The 18528-nt window shown below is 32.1% G+C and overlaps 1 protein-coding gene across 5 annotated transcripts; it reads right to left on the bottom strand.

Moving 5' to 3' along the window:
* Positions 1 to 8134: 8134 nt before the first annotated feature.
* On the bottom strand, positions 8135 to 16812 carry LOC139529946 (major egg antigen-like). 5 transcript variants are annotated; one of them, XM_071325943.1, is made up of 2 exons: positions 16525 to 16812; positions 8135 to 9598 (listed from the first exon to the last, which is right to left on the bottom strand). In XM_071325943.1, exon 2 carries the CDS (start codon positions 9572 to 9574, stop codon positions 8480 to 8482), a length of 1095 nt encoding a protein of 364 aa, XP_071182044.1. In that variant the 5' UTR covers positions 9575 to 9598; positions 16525 to 16812; the 3' UTR covers positions 8135 to 8479. The 5 variants fall into 5 exon arrangements, with proteins under 5 accessions (XP_071182044.1, XP_071182045.1, XP_071182047.1 ...); XM_071325944.1 differs by lacking the exon at positions 16525 to 16812 and adding an exon at positions 14173 to 14482; XM_071325946.1 differs by lacking the exon at positions 16525 to 16812 and adding an exon at positions 14245 to 14352.
* Positions 16813 to 18528: the final 1716 nt, after the last annotated feature.

The following is an 18528-nucleotide window of genomic DNA, read 5'->3' as shown; positions in this document are numbered from 1 at the left end:
ATATCTCAGAACACCTGAGAGTGAACCTAGCTTTAAAATCAATCTATTTAATTTCTATATCAAGTACACCAAGATTTGAAAAGCAAGATTATTACTTGCCTCTGCAATACCATAGTGAACTTAGACAATACATCTACAATAAAGACTGTAAACAAAAGTTACCATTGTGCTACCATAGCAAGGATATAGCTTGCTGGCCACAATGTCCTATATCAAGTACACCAATATCTGAAAAGCAAGATTATTACTTGCCTTTGTAACACCATAGTGAACTTAGAACATTCACCTACAATAAAGACTGTACCCAAAACTTACCATTGTGCTTACATAGCAAGGATATAGCTTGCTGGCCACAATTTCCTATATCAAGTACATGTAACACAATTTGTGTTCCAATCTACTAGTTACATAATTAATACAATTTCAAGTACATGTATTTGACCCTTGCAGACATTTAACTTTCATGTATTTTGCTGACGTTATATAATTGCATTGCGCAGATGTTAATAACATTGTCAACTGACCAACCTAGTACATGTATTACTTAATAGCTAGACTACTCTATACAACTATTGACATTTATGGCTACTTTTGAACTTGATGGATCTCTGAACTATATAAGATCCAGCTTTGGACTCGATTAGGACAGATTGGTACAATTCGATTAGGACAGATTGGTACCAGAGATTCCGCCAAGGTCTCCCCCCTCGTGGGTAGGCTGGAACTCATGCGCTTAATATCCGAAATACTCTAACAGGAACGAACAGTTATATCACTATACGATCACGTGCCCGTGTGAGATATTGAACATTCGAACAATTCAACTTTAAAGACAGTTTGTGAACATTCGAACATTTGAACTTTAGAAACATTCTTGACTTTGTAATTACATAATAAAATATATTTATCCTATTACTGACTTCGTCACATAAGTCACGATTTGATGCCGTTTGACCACGATCGACTTGGATTGTCTAAAATAACGCGAAGGAATATAAAAGGTAAGAACTCAGTTACTTTCATTTTTCTTAATTGACAATCAAGATATTTCTATGTCAGTACAAAAAGTAGAATTGGCTTTTCAAGGGATGGCACACATATTCAGTAAAGTTTTTAATTCTAGAGGGAGCAAGGCCGTATTTTTTAAAAAGGCTTAAAATCTGAAGTTTACAAGTAGAAATGGCTTTTCAAGGGATGGTGCCACACATATTAAGTAAAGGTTTTGATTTTAAAGGAATTGAGGCCGTAATTTTTAAAAGGCTGAAAATCTGAAGTTTGTTCACGAGATGTCACAGTGGTTCAAATAAAACTTTTTATTGGGTGTTTTAAGGTATTATAGGTCAATTTAAAAATTATGAATATTATACACATTTTTTTATCAGAATGAAAGGTTATTTTTTTTGTGTTAATTTTTATGCGGTACGTGTTGTTTAAGAGATAGGATAGATTACACATATGATTCTTAAAAAAATAAACCGTTTTGTTTTGTGAAGTTATAGAGAAGCTAGTTTTTCATTAAAGTAAATTTGTAAAAAGATAAAATGTCTGATACATTAGCATTTTTTGTTCCGTATTTAATAGTGGTTTTTGGTCATATTATGGGGTGTTTTTTTTTTGAAGATACACTCAATTATTCTAGAAAACATATGGTTTACGTAAAATTAGTAGAGCACCGGTGTAAATGAAGGTTGGATTAGAACCTTTGGTAGATGAAGTTAAGGGTACATTGAGGATACATTGTTTGCGTATTCTAGCCATTGATGATTTTGGGTTTACGTAGGTTGGTAGTGTGTACGCACATTTGTTTAGAGAAAACAAATAGTCTATAATTTTAGATTCCGACCCCTTCTTCTATTGATTAACATAAGTGATGTTAGTAATTAAATGGTGCAAGTTTTTTTTATGGTGTTAGATTACGCCATATTTACATATTGTTAATAGGAAAAGAGACGTATCTTCAGAAAATAGCACATAAATATGTTTTGCCCTAAGGGATTTACATACTAGTATTGTTGTGGTAAATTGATATTAATAAAAAAAAAAAAGAGAGACATACGAACGTAATGAGCCTGAAAATTTAAGTGAAATAGATAATTGATATTAAAGGAAAACTAGCTTTAAAGTAAAATTTAATTTTTTTTCATAAGCAATCATGAGGACTATTATTATAAATTAAGATAAGAATAAGGAAATAATTAATTAAGGAGTTGAAAAAAGAATCTTAACGATGTGTTTTGTTCATTAGTAGGTATAGATTTTTTTATTGTTTTAGTTTTTAAGATGTTAGTTAAGTTTTAAATGTATATAATATTTTTAAACTCAGATCTCAACATATATCCTAACACTGAGTCGTATTGAAATTTATAAATAGGATAGGCAGTAGGTTTGAAATTTTAAAACAAATGAAAAATAGATATATAAAAAAAAGGAAATAGTATGATGAGGAAACTATATACTAATTTTAGAAAAATGTAATACTTTACAGAGAACGACATTTTTTTCGCAATAAGGTGTTTTTGTTGTCAAATATGAAATGTAGAGTCAGTAATAAATTGCGCAGGAGGTAGTTAAAATTTTATTTATGGAATCTTAAACGTTTATTTTACAGTAAGGAGATAAATTTGTGGTCAATTGGGAACAAAGTAACACATATAATTTTTAGTATATTATATGTTATAGGTATCATGTAGGTCAGGGGTTATAGAAAAGGATCAAATTATATATTTTTTTAATTTGTGAATTTTTAAATCTATTTTTTATGTCTTGTGTTAATAAACATATCTTCGTTTTTATTATGTAGGATTTTTAAAACTTGTAGAAGTTGTATACAACAGATTCCCCCTTTTATTTTATTTTTGTTTTAATGGATAATTCGATATAAAAAAGAACGTACAATTGTATTGATTTATATGTAGAAATTGTTTTACAAAATATTGCTAGGCTTGGACAATCATGCGAATCAATAATCTAATAAATGATAAATAATAGAAAAAAAAAAGAAATAAGGGGAAGTAAAAAAGTTTTAGTTTGTCCAAATTGAGATAAATTTATCAGTGGGGTTTAGGTGCGATCTTCATTGGAATAGCCATATTTTTGTACTGTTAATTAATTAAGAATATATCTTGGTTAGCCAAAAAGAATGTTGGGAGTTCTGGTTCTAATGCCACGAACAATTGGGAAAAAAACAAATGGTGTCTTCGCAATTGGTTGGAATAGATGTTACTGATAACAGAGAGATGTCTTCCTCCGCGCCATTGGTCATGGACCAAACTTAACTGAATGCCGATGTTAACAGCCTCTTTTAAGAAGGACGAACTAACCAGCTAGATGCGTCAAGTACTTCGTAATGGAGATGATGATGACCGACACTTGTACCAAGATTTGCGGCCTTTCCAGCAGTTGATGAACTTTATACTATGATGGTGGCGGGTTTTATGAACTCTTTGTATCCAGATGTTGGAATTGCCGAATTTTATGAACTATATATATGTGGTGATGGTTACCGAAAACTTAACAAGGAACTACTGGATTTATAATAGCATAAATGAAAAAAGGACTATTGTATTTTACCGAACATTCGTTCTCATTGCGAGGGAAGGCATTATGTAACACAATTTGTGTTCCAATCTACTAGTTACATAATTAATACAATTTCAAGTACATGTATTTGACCCTTGCAGACATTTATTGTTCATGTATTTTGCTGACGTTATATAATTGCATTGCGCAGATGTTAATAACATTGTCAACTGACCAACCTAGTACATGTATTACTTAATAGCTAGACTACTCTATACAACTATTGACATTTATGGCTACTTTTGAACTTGATGGATGGCCCCTCTGAACTATATAAGATCCAGCTTTGGACTCGATTAGGACAGATTGGTACAATTCGATTAGGACAGATTGGTACCAGAGATTCCGCCAAAGTCTCCCCCCTCGTGGGTAGGCTGGAACTCATGCGCTTTATATCACTATACGATCACGTGCCCGTGTGAGATATTGAACATTCGAACAATTCAACTTTAAAGACAGTTTGTGAACATTCGAACATTTGAACTTTAGAAACATTCTTGAATTTGTAATTACATAATAAAATATATTTATCCTATTACTGACTTCGTCACATACACCAATATCTAAAAAGCAAGATTATTACTTGCCATTATAACACCATAGTGAACTTAGAACATTCACCGACAATAAAGACTGTAACCAAAACTTACCATTGTGCTTACATAGCAAGGATATAGATTGCTGTCACAACTTCCCATATCAAGTATACCAATATCTAAAAAGCAAGATTATTACTTGCCATTATAACACCATAGTGAACTTAGAACATTCACCGACAATAAAGACTGTACCCGAAACTTACCATTGTGCTTACATAGCAAGGATATAGCTTGCTGGCCACAATCTCCTATATCAAGTACACCAATATCTAAAAAGCAAGATTATTACTTGCCTTTGTAATACCATAGTGAACTTAGAACATTCATCTATAAACAAGACTAACCAAAACTTACCAGTGTCCTAATATAGCAAGGATATAGCTCATTAGTAGTCGCATTCTATTATAAAACCTAGATTTAAAAAGCTTAAGTTTAGAGACCAAAATGGCCATGGCAGAACAAGATGAAAAACAAGTTTCAAAAACATTACGTAGAAGTGAAAGATCTAAAACTTTATTGCGACCGCCATCGCCAGATAAACATGAAATAGAAGGAAAAAATAAAGGGTATAAACTTAATAGACAAAATAATCTTTCCAAGAAGATAGACAAATGTAAGTCAAAACACATAGAAGTCAATCTTAAAGCTGGAAATCTGTATATAGAACTCAGCACAGCAGCATATAAGGTATTCAGAACCAAACTCAAGACATACCTATTTACGACCCCCTTTAATAAAGCATACCATGCAACACGACACCAAAGTCGTGAAGAAAAGGGACTGCAAGTTGAAGACAGTATAAGATATACAAAAAAAAGCCTGATGGAACCTATGGAAAGCAATCAAAATGCACTATAAACTCATACAGGACGAATAATTCCATCTTAGTTAATGGCTCTGAAATCAATATATTTACAGAAAACATACTAGAGCCAATACAAGAGTTCATTCAGCAAACACAACCTGCATTAGATGAGCTGAATAGAAGTATGGCTGAAACTATGAAACTAACTATAACAGCTGCTTGTAATGTCCAAAATGACGAAATAGAGAATATAAACAAAGCAGCACCAAGCAATAAAGAAATTGACAAGAACCCAAAACCACAAGATAATGAATTTGACAAAGATGAAGACCAACAGATTCTATTTTAACTGTAGAACAACTGGTAAAATAGAAATATACTAATATAAATTCTGCATGTTCTGTACAGTAACATAACAGTTAATTTTAATTTTAGTGGTGTACATAGTAATGATAAATCCCAGACCATTTAATAACAATCTATATTTATCTATTATTAATCCTTTTAACAGTAAATCTTTTTCACTCCTTTTTTAATCTGTGCGTTTTAAGATATTTTGACTTCCATTATCATATGCTTAATGTACATAAAATAGTAGGTGTAAATATTTTTATGTTAGTTTTTTTACATTAATAAACGGTTTAAGGACAACAATAATCTTTTACGGATTATATATTCTAATCTAGGCTGCTCCATGTTTTTAAACAGCAATAAATAAAAATAAGGGATTTTTTTTTATACCGTGTGACACGGGTGCTCCGTGCCGGAGGAATTTACTTAGAGAAAAAGAGAAGAAGAAGAAGTCAGCCATTTTGTTTTCAATGTTGTTTTTGTCAGATACGATTTTATTCGAATTTAAACATTATTTGTCAGCGATTTTCTGTATAAAGCTAGCGGTTGAACAAAATGAACATCGCTGTCATGAATAATAATGCTAAGAACAAGTTTTGATATCGTTTATTAGGAGACTTTGGTAAAAGGTTTGCAAAGTATTTTTTTTTATTTCCTCTCAAGTCGGGCATGTCGAGCGTAGCTAGTAACCAAGTCGAAAGTCCGACTGCAAAAGTGGAAGGTCGCAGACCTCGGACAACCGCTAATTTGAACCCCTGCCTCAAAATTGAAATGATACAAAAATTTCGTCTTATTATTTAAAATTGCCGCCAACAGCATGAACAGTGGAACTTATTTTAAGACTACTGACGTAGTTGACTACGTATTGACGACAAACAATATTCCTACGACTTTTGCCATTTGGGAAATCTAATCTACTTGTCTTTAGAGATTTTCGGCGATTAAACATTTCATACGTTTGTTCTTTGACCGCTTAGCCAAAATCTCTGGGGATAATAAACTACATAAAGATTCCTAATGTGCCCTACTTCCTATGTGCAACTTCAAAACTTTTGGATAAATCGACGATCATTTAAGGTTTTTCTGGTCATATTTTTTGTAATCAAGAATTAAAAGTATGAAAAAACTGTCCAATTAGTTATAAATAACCTAATATCCAGCTAGATAATAACAATTGCACATATTTCAGCATTTATTGGGTAGAACACAAATCTAGGGCGCTCGCATAAGGAGGCTTAAATGCCTAAAAAAACAGGCTCCTTATTTCGGACAGGTATATTAAGTATACGTGTATAAGCAGCAAATAAAATGTATTTGCTGGATCAAAACCCATTTCTTATATGGAACAGGGTTTTACGGCATGCACAAACAAATGATAAGTAAGTTGCTTTTGTCTTATTGGTAGGGATAAACATTCCATATTCTATGAAGCAAAATAATCGTACTTTAACACTTAATCACCGCTACAAATGTTTGCACCTGTCCTTAGTCAGGAATCTGATGTACAGTACTTGTCGTCTGTTTATGTAGTTCATACGTGTTTCTCGTTTTTATATAGACCGTTAATTTTCCCATTAGAATGGTTTTATACTAGTATTTTTGGGGCCCTTTATAGCTTGCTGTTCGGTGTGAGCCAAGGTGTAAATGCTGTACCTTGACCTATAATGGTTTACTTTTATAAATTATTACTTGGATGGAGAGTTGTCTCATTGGCACTCACACCACATCTTCCTATATCTATCTTAAATGGGTTTTTTCACAGTAAAGTAAATAAAATGGCTGTTGGACTTAGGTGAAATATTACCTCTACCAATAAGAACCCTAGAAGTGTCATCCATTGGTAGTATTTTGACCTTTCACGTTGGTAAAAATTAATATCGAAATAAAAACATTAATTATCTCCTCACTTTATATTTAACACCACTCTCAACATACCCAAATTGTCCTGATTTACAATAAAAAGAAAATATTATCCTCCACACAGATCATAATGAAAACACTGAGGTATAATTTACAATTCAGTTAAAATAAGATTTGCATAAAAAAAAAGTTCTAAGGTTCACGTATTGACGTTTTTTTCTGAAAAAGCAACTTGTTCTGATATTTATTGTAATTTATCAAAGACGGTTGTAACATAAATGTGTTTAAACCTCAAAGTTTCTGGCATTTGTCCAAAACATCATAACAGTCACAGGCGAAAAGAATTTTACCAATCGAAATTTCGCTATGTAAAAGCTTTACTTTTATTTCTTCTTAAATTATACTTTGTCCGATCTGAATGAAAACTTTTCCAATAAATACAGAAATAACAACAAGCTTTTGTAATAAGTAAGAAATGTTTGCTGGATTTATACTTATAAAGAAATAACTGTTCACATAAAAAGGTCATGTGACAAACTCAAACGGAACGGGTAAAACACAGCTTTCATTTTCCTGACTTGGTAAGGGCATTTTGTAATGACATGTTGATACCGTTAGAGTTTGTCAGTTTTTGAATTTACCTTGGAGTTCGGTATTATTGTATTAAAGTGGTGATATACTTTTGACTTATGACTGTTGTGTTGGTTTAAAAATATGTTTGGGCTTTTCACCTCAGACTGCATTATCCATACATGTACATGTACATGTGAACACTACTGGAGGCAGCTGGTTATATTATTTATGAATACATTGAAAATTGCAGTATGCATGTAACCGCATTTCATCAAAGTCAGAATCGAAGAATTTATGGAATCGACTAATAACATGCACAGGTTCTTTAATAGGCATGTACTATTGAGTGTGATGTAAAGGTCGCTAATTATCAACTTATCTGCAATTTATTATCTAAACGGGTTTTATGTTTCAATGTATAACTGTAAACAGCAAATTAGAAAGATACATTAGAAATATGTTAACTGCTATCAATAAATAATAAATAAGATTAATCTCACAAAACTGTGTATAAACTGGTAAAATCGTGAATTAATATGTTCATTTCTCTCTTTATAATGTCCATCAAGTTCACTGATCGAATTAATACAGATTTTAATCTGAAGTGTATTAAGTGATGAAATGTTGTCATGCAGAACATATAAAGCAACGACACGTTTAATGTCGGTCAATCCGATCTTCAACAAAACGTTTTAACATTCCTCAATCACAATCATCTTCCCGATAGAGGGCTTCCTTCATGGCCAGAGAAATGACCAACTGTGATCGTTTTCATGTAAGGAGCTTCAATAATCATTTTACCGCTTTCTGAAAAGAATGCTTTAACAGCCATTGGATCTACAGTGTCGGGCAAATGAAACTCTCGATTGAGTTCTTTTGTTGATGTTCTACTTCCAATACGCTCCATTCTGCTTGCACTTATTACAAGTTTCTTGTCGACAGTTTTTACGGATAGCTCTTCTGGATTGAAGTCTTCGATATCAACCTCTACACGAAACTTTTTGTCGGCTTCTGTTGGTGCCGGTGACGAGTCTACACTATTTCTTGTGTCGTATTTAGACGACGAAACTGAGGTCGACGCCAGCGGTGTGTATTGCTTTGGTGAGGAATTTGACATTGTACTCTGTACACTAGTGTATGGGGGTGCAGCACCTTTTGGTCCGGACATAAAGGTCGTAAACGATGACGTGTGTCCTGCAGGTGTTTGAGTGGCACTGGGCGGCGGAGTGTTTCTCGGTGGAGTACTCGACACGTGTGGACTCGTTTGCGGAATGATGCGATGTGTCGTTCTCGGGTTATCCATTACTTGTGGATACTGCGGTGTCGGCATTGGTGCTTCAACTGATAGAACACCGTCAGAAGATATTGTACACTGTAATAATAATGGGTCTACTTCGCGTGGAATGTTTACTTCACGGCTGAACTCACGACTCACTGATTTTGATCCATCCTTTTCCTGGTGAGCTGCATTCACAACTACCCTATCTCCGTCCATTTTAACATTAACTTCTTCCGGTTGATAATCCTTTACATTAAACCTCGCCCGGAACACTGGGCGACCATTTTGATCTTTTTCAATTACTGATTTAGCATCCTCCATTCCGTCCTTAAATCTGAATTTATCATTAAGTGATTCTAGTCCGTCATCACACGGTTTAAGGTTAAAGAAATCACCTCTCATTCTCTCTATATCCGATTCCCATTCTTTACGTCTCATATCCATGTCTCGCTCCATATCTTCCCAAACTTTACTCTGTCTCTCCTGGAAACTTAAGTTGTCTTGTTGGATTGGGATTCGGTGTGCCATATCTGCACGAAAACGTTAGGTGATCTGAAATTAGAATGGATAGTTTGTCAGTAAGTCATATCTAGTATAGATGTGCTAGTATTCTCATCATGGTTAATCAAAGAGCTGAAGAGCTCTGAGGGAAAAGACGGCCATTGTTTCAATTTTTAGCGGGGGGTATCTTTTGATAGTCTACATACAAAGAATGAGCAAAAGAACAGCTAGAACATATAGAAAGGCTAACAATAATGAAACTAATTGTTGTTTATTGTTATTTCATTTCCTTAGTCAAGAATTCATCATAGAGACAATTTGGACCAATGAGATCTGCACCTTCTTAATCAATACATTTGATTAAAGTTGGGAGTTAATTATCTAAAATTCAATTGAATTTAACAACTACTACAATATATTTTAGAATTTTTATTATGAACAACTGAACGGCAGGCTAAGACCATTTTCAATTTTTTGTGACAGTATTCTCAAGAAAGTGAGGACTAAAAATCTATTCAGTTTTAATTTTCCATTGATAAAGTTCCAAGTTACAACTCTCATCACAGGGATACATGTACTTATAAAATCAAATATGATTGATATTTTTAAAAGCTGTGTGAAGTTTGTTTCCAGATCCCACATTTTGATATATCTGTAAAATTCATGAATAAATAGCTTTAAACTACAAAAAGCAATATTTAAAAAAAAAAATGAAAAAAATAATGACACTACAATAATTATGTTGGTACGCAAAATTATATTTTAATTGATGACTACTTATCATATATATACTTAATGTGACATTTTTAGTGTTCAGATACATTAACTTTCATTTTAGTGGGTAATTACTCATCAATTTAGGTGCTCCTTAATTGGAGAAAGATTCTAAAAACATAACTTTACAGAAAGAATGAAAACTGCAGTTACTCTCCCCAATCTCAATAGGTTTAAACTACAAAAAGCAACTTTTAATTTTTTTTTACCATTTCAATAATTATGTTGGTACACAAATTTTTTTTATAGAAGACTACTTATCATATATACTAAATGTCACATTTTAAGTGCTCAGAAACATTTACTTGATTTTAGTGTATAATTACTCATCAATGGAGGTGCTCCTGAATTGGAGGAAGATTCTAAAAACAGAACTTCACAGAAACAATGAAAACTGTCGTTTCTCTCCCCAATCTCATGTATCCCAATTGACATTGTTTACCGCGAAAGTTGACCTACAAATTATCTGATTTATATAGCCTCAGATTAAAGCATTGCATGTTGGTGTGTGAATGATCTACACTACAGCAAACATCATTAGGTTTACATTTAACAAATACGAATTTTAAATTAATATACAAATACTGTGAATGATTTTTATAATGAATAAAGGATATCCCTGTGTGGCATTCCAACAATGACGTCACTAGGTTAGATATATTTAGAATATTTCGTAATACTGATTTTTCCGGACTGTAAAAAAAACGTATATAGTGTAAGGGAAAGCTCAATATACAATAATTTCACGAGAAACAGAAGGGAAATGTGTAAAAATGTATTGAAAGTCAATCTGTTCTCCTTGTCATCAATTTCAGTATGACATTTTGAGGGGGTTTCCAAACTATCAAAACAAAATGATTGACGTGAGGGAATGATACTCTGGCCAACCCCATTAGGGAATTGACGGCGTCTTTCCCCAAATATACAAACGATACAGAAAAAACTTAATCACGATGTTTTTAAAGGAAAATGTTGGGCACTACGTGAATTGACACTTTTTTCAAAATAAATTTTGTTAAGTGGTTTAATGTTTTTGTTGCATATATTCAATATAATTTTAACTTGTTTCAATTATCTTTTTTTATGTGCTCTTGTTCTTATCCGTCACCGCAGTTTATCCGTCTATTAAGAGAATAAAAATTTATAAGCGACTGTTATTATTGTACCATACTTATAAAATAAATGAAAATAAGTTAAAATATAGCAGAATATTTGCTAAATAATTAATACATGTATACAAAAATATTTAGAAAAAGGGGGGTCCATTCCCTAAGCGCCTGTTTTTTTTTGTAATAATTAAGTCGTTGTTATCAATGGTTATAAACCATCGGTGGGAACAAGATTATACTCTTGTCGTTGTTAACGGTTTTAATATACAGACAAGTGCCATAAATGGCTACTTTATGACTAAAGAATTAAAAATATTCAATAAAAATAAAAAAAACGCAAAACCTCGTAATTTGCAAAATTTATAAAAATATGAAAAAATGCTTCTTTTTTGTTATACACCAAATTATCTTATTTTAACATATAAATACGTTACCTAACATTGTCCATGTCTGTGTTGTACTATATTATTAATTCAATAGAAAGTTACATCAAGTCACAACGCATTATTGTATCCGTGTATCAGGAATGTATCTTACGCCTATACTAGTTAGATGTTGTCATCCTAGATATACATATAACTTGTCATCTACTGCCCCTGGACAGGACGTGAGATACAAAGATGTAAACCATCATACACATCGTCATTGTACGGTTTGATGTTTCATTTAGATAAACAGTTAAAAAGATTAAATAAATGTGAAAAGAAATCTGATAACCGATTTCATAGTCTTTTATCGTTTGGTTTAAATGAAAGCAATTGGTATTCAAAGATGAGAGAGATATGGTCATGATGGTAATTCTATGTCAGGACACACAGAAGTCATTTTTGTGTCATCATTTTGTTACAGACAAAGACAACAAGCGGTATTATTTAAATCAAATGAGAATAAGAATATTTATTTTATTAGTTAATTAAGGGCAATTGATGAACAGCGTGGAATTTATACACAAAGATTATTTATTTTGAATTTAAAAATAAATAATTTACATCTTAAATTTATTATAGAAATTAAACCCGGATGTCAGTCGAGTAACACAAAAGTTATTCAGTCTATTCTTCACCACAAAAAAAAAGTCTAGAGAAAATAGAAAATAGTTTTGCTTTCTGTCTATAATTCACAATATCATGTACTAATTGATTCTCATTTACATTCTGTTATCTTAATGACAAATTGAAATGTAAAATTAATGGCTAGTGACCAAATGACCAGTTATCTCAGACATTTGTCCTCTGGACAAGGCTAAACATTAGTATAACAGATGGCCAGGTGACATTGTCCATTTATGACAAGACAAGACAAGACAATTTATTACAACTTAGGCACACGTATGGTGCTACAAGAGGATAACAATTATACATTAAAAATTACATACATACTTATACATTTACAAGAAAGTCACACAATAGATTAATAATTGATATCATACAATAAAACTGAAATATATTTGGTTGATTTGTTTGCAAAATTCTTAATTGCAACGTGATTTGAAATTATTGTAACATGCTATGAATTATGAAAATATTTTTTCAATATGTCTTAGAAACATGCACACTTTTGTTAGCACTGGCACGTTACAGTGTGATAATAGACCAATAAATTTCAATTGGGAAGGATTTTTTATGTAATATGTAGGTATATACCTTTCTCTTAAAGACATAATTTGTTTATTGGAACATACAAAAAAATAATGATATTCGTCACCAATGGTATTTGAATCGCAGTGACAGCATATACGATTTTCTCTTGGTGTATTTTTCCACCGACCAACTTCTATAGGGATTTTGATGTTTGAACATCTAAATTTACTGTAGATGTATCGATCTGCCACTTTAAGATTGAGTAAATATGGCTCTAAACAAAACATTGTTTTGTATGAAGCATAAAACACACCTCTAGATGAGTTTGTCATATCAGCAGATAGGCTCTGTCCGAATTGGTCAACCAATCTCTGTTTTATTTCTTTTTTAATATCCGAACTTTTGATATCACCCTGTGCATTCCAGACAAAAGAAAATCCTGTATCATCTAAAATTTGTTTCACGGAAGATAACCATTTAAATGAGTATTGGCCTGAGTTATGCAAGTTATACATTAACTGATACAAGATCCCAGATAATTTGTTACTACTGCTTTGCACTAGCCTTGACAAGTGTACAGTTATAATTTTATAAGATATCAGCATGATCAATGTTCAAACTTCCGAGAGTTTCTGGTAATTATACAGATGATACTAGATATAGTTACGCCAAAGTTTTAGTATTAGTCTTAGTGATTTAAAATTTACATGAAGTCCTCAGACCATAATAATGTTTACCATTAGTTTAATTTCATTTCTTTATAAATGTCAAATTGAATCTATTTAAACAATTTCACAGGTTTGAGCATAAAACATGTTGTCCTGCTTAAGGACAATTATTATTCGTATGAAACATAAATCCATCGCTGCCTTTTCTTTTGAGATCCTTGAAAACATGACAATGGTAGAAGTTGAATCTTGAACAAATGCCGAAGACTAATTTCTTGCTTACTTTCACTTTTGCAAAGTCACTACTTACACTTCTAACAATAAATGTTTCCCTCATATATTACTTATTTCAATATATATGCAACTTAAAGAACCACTTAAATATTCACCTTTTCAAAGAAAACTCGAGAAGCAATACCCTTTAAAATACTTTAGAACTATATTCCTGTGTTCTGAAGCATGAATTATTAAAAAATTCTAAAATGTTTACGCACTTGTCTTATCTGTTTATCTGTCTGTTCTTGTCTAACACAATAGAAGAGTATGATGTTTGAGTATAATTATACCTCTAAATATACCCTGCTTATGAGGCTCCTAACCTACGTATCTTTTCAATCATCTGAATCACACTGAGGAATCGCACAAGTTTTACACATTACATCACGTGAAATTCCACTTATTATAAACATAGCACCGGAATTAGTTAATTACACAACAATATAAATCGTCAATCTGTTTCTTTTTATTCTAAAACATATGCTCTAAAGAACGTAAAATAATATGGCATATAGATAAGATCTACATATTTCAAAGAATCAGGAGTTGCATCATTGTTATAGCATGTGTAAGATAGAAAACATGATTTGTGATTTACTTTATTGATTGCAGCGGAAGGATCTACAAAATCTTTACTGATTTAATTGTAGGTGCGATGGATTGAGATTTGAGGGGTTATGCTAGCCCATGGTTAACCAGGCGTATTTTCAGTAATCAGAGGTGATCAGACAAGTCAACAACACAAAGTTACCAAAATAAAACATTTATCATATCTATGGGTCAGCATGATGAGTTTTGACCTGCATTCTTCTCGATAGTTTTTCAATCATCTGCCATAACTTAACAAAATTAGTATATTGTTAGAACATAGATTGCATCTATGGTTCAAAGTTAAGAAACAAATATATAGTGACAGTTAAATAAAAACTTGAACACTGACAATTTGGAAAGTTATTTTAAAAGTAAATACAAATGTTGTGTCCTCAGCGTGATCCTTTGTTTGCGGTCAGTAACACTCGAACCGGGCCTTAAAGAATAGCCAGGGCAATGGAAAAGGTGACCTAAATGTAACTGATATGACCATGATGACAATGGTTTTTACCCTTGAAGTATTTCATGCATTTGTTTAATTGCTGTGTCTGAATGAAAATCATGCATCAGCCGTGCCCTGCAGATTCCAATGAAAATCGGACATTAATTATTTAATACACACTGAAGATGACGCTAGCCTTCGCTTAATTTACGAAAATTTGATATTATATTTTGTATTTATCTAGCATTTCGTTCCATTTTCACCTTGGTTAATATTGCTAAGCCATAATAAATATGTCGATTGTTTATGTAACATTAAACGTCAGAATGTCTTTACAATCTGCACACACATCACGTGTCGTATCTTCCCATCTACAGCTGTTGTCTTAGTAGCATTGTATAACCTTGCACCTATCATGCTAATATTTACCAAAATAAAAGTGCAAAGCTATGATTGTCTTTTACTCAATTTAACTTAAAGAAGGACTGTGTCTCGGACTGTGTGCTAAGCAACGACGGTACTTTCATTTAACAATGGTCTCGTATATAACCTCCTTGTAAAAACAAAGTATCAGAATTATGTACACGAAAAATACATTCAAGATATCATTATTCAAACTACAGCAATAACAGTATACATGAAAGACATTGCAAGTTCATTACATATAAATTCGCATAATAAAACAAATATTTTGGGGTAGGTCTTAGGTAAGGACATTAAGATGATTGTAATAACTTGATGAAGATAGTATTGATAAACTTAATCATATAGAATGCTTCATTAACATCATATAATTGATTTATTCAGGATCGATTTCCGTTTTTATACAATTTATATTCATTCACATACAAGGACAACATATTTCGTTAGTGTGATCAAACGTCTTTGTCTGTATGTTGATCTTCTTAAAAATAACAAGTTGACTCCAAACCATTATATAATTTTACTTGCACTCATTGATAAGAATGTGCGTTTTGAGATGCAGAGTGAGACAATGTACATAATATTTTCCTCACCGGTTTGTCATATTGAGTAAAACATATATTTATGGAATGTTAGTCGTTTGGTTTATGAGTTGAAATCCATAGGTCAAAGTTGAAACATTGTCAAAGTCTAAATGGTTAAGGTCGTTTGCATCTGCATTGAAGAACATAGAAATGCTTCAACATATTCAATGCATATTTTATTAAATAAATAACTTGGGTCCCTACCTAGTATCATGAGCATAGACAGCATAGGATAAATCTTTGTTTATACTACCACCCTGTTACTTAATTGTCTTACACTGACAAAAACGATCTTTTGACGAAAAATTAAAAATAGAACCCATACGTAAAGGTTTAATGTTTATTTTACAAATAACGAATTATAAAGCTATCAATCTGTGGCGTAGACAGTCATAGTTTAACAGCTGACTATCGATCTCCCAGACAACCTGAACAAATCAATAGACCATGTATACAAAAATAAACATCCTCTACTGACTAATGTCAATTAATCTGTAAAAATATATACTTAAAATTAATTAAATACTCACCGTAATACACGATTATTTATCACTTTAAGGCTGACGTGGTTTCTGATTCGGTGTTTATTCCAGAAACATAGGATGCTAAATTTATCTCCGGCTAGCAGCAAATGTAATGCATAACTCTGACTTGAGGCTACAGAGGGGGATAGGTCGGTGTTAGATTAATGGGATAGTTGTCAGATAAAATTATATTAACATCTGAAGCATGTCCGAACCAAGGTGATCTCCCCACAGTAAATAACTATGTATTGTTGTAATCATATATCAAATTCACAAATGATTACTTCGGGATAGTTTTAACAGAAAGTTCTTTATAACAAATTTGACGTGTTATTTTGGGGCTTTTAAAGAATATATAAGGTTTGACTCATAACTTGAATGAATTTAATTGTATAAAAGTATTCACATGGACGAAATAAACTTAATATTAAGGAGTAAAGTGTTCATAATCTATATGTAAATCGTTTCCGGTTGACTTGATTCAGCATATATATATAATATATATAAGTATATAATTAAGACATTTTTTATATATCGCTTAAAATAAGATTTTTAGAGATTTCGTTTTAAATTAGACAGCGTAAAACTTTATCATTGCAATTCTCAATTACGTAGCCCCTGCACACTTCCTTCAATTGTGATTTATCATAATTCAATAATTTATTAAAGATACGAAACATATTTTTGCCAAATTCATGTTTATTCATCCTGTTTTTAAGATAAAGGTTGATAAAAACAAGAAATAACTAGGCAACAAAAAGGTTAAGATCTAAGCGTCTATCAGATGCTCTTTTAATTTATTTTGATTGCACTTTCATCTTAAAAAATCTTTATTTACATGTATATGAAAATTAACTAACAATGAATTTGTTAAGTACCTGCAACTATAGATACTAATTAATAGAGTAATACAATCTTATTCCAATTTCCTTAAGTAATTATAAATGTTTGGCTAGGTTTGTTCTTAGCTGTGGAGAATCCTCAAAACTCAATTTACAATAGGGACTCTATATTTAAAATTCTTAAAAATTTCCCTGAAATCCATTTTGTTGCACATAAAAGATAGCGACAAAATAACGAAGGATCAAACGGACCAATTATACAAATAGACAGACGAGCGAACTTATACGAATGTACAGACGGACGCTCTTATACGAATGGACAGACGGACAAGCTTATACATACGAATAGACAGACGAACGAAATTATAAAAATGGACAGACGAATGAACTAATACGAATGATCAATCGGACAAAATATACAAATAGACATACGGACGAACTTATACCAAGGGACATACGGTCACTCTTATAGGAAAGGACAGACGGACGAACTTATACGAATGAACAGACGAACGAATTTACATAAATAGATAGACGAAAAACCATTTCCGAATGGACAGATGAACAAACGTACAAACGAAAGGATAGACGAAAGAACTTAAACTAATGGACATACGAACAAGTTTATGCAAATGGACATACGAACGAATTAATACAAATAGACAGATTGAAAACCCTTTCCGAATGGACAGACGAATGAACGTATAGACGAAAGGATAGACGAAAGAACTTATACAAACAGAAGAACGTACATTTACGAATAGACAGGCGAACACTCTTATACGAATGAATAAAGGATCGCCTTTAGTTTTTAAAAATACGCGAAAATATTTTCAATTAGACGGTGGCGATTCCTTTCCTTTCAATGACATTACCCAAACGTAATCTACACGAAATGTACAAGCCGATCATATAATCTTAACTAGTGTCGCTCTCCTTAATCTATGTGCATATTAAACAATAGACACAGATAAATTCATGACAAAATTGTGTTTTGGTGATCTTGATGTGTTTGTAGATCTTACTTTACTAGACATCCTTCTTGCTACAATTATCTTTATCTATAATTACCTTGGCCCAGTAATTACAGTGGAAAATTTATTCTAAAAATTTACAAAAATTTACAAAAAGGAGTAGGTCCGGTAAGGACTCATTTTGGCCTCAAATT

Source organism: Mytilus edulis, chromosome 7, assembly GCF_963676685.1.
Source record: "Mytilus edulis chromosome 7, xbMytEdul2.2, whole genome shotgun sequence".
Taxonomy (NCBI): Eukaryota; Metazoa; Mollusca; class Bivalvia; order Mytilida; family Mytilidae; genus Mytilus; species Mytilus edulis.
Note: the sequence above shows the minus strand (reverse complement) of the source record. Positions and strands in the feature narration are given on the sequence as shown.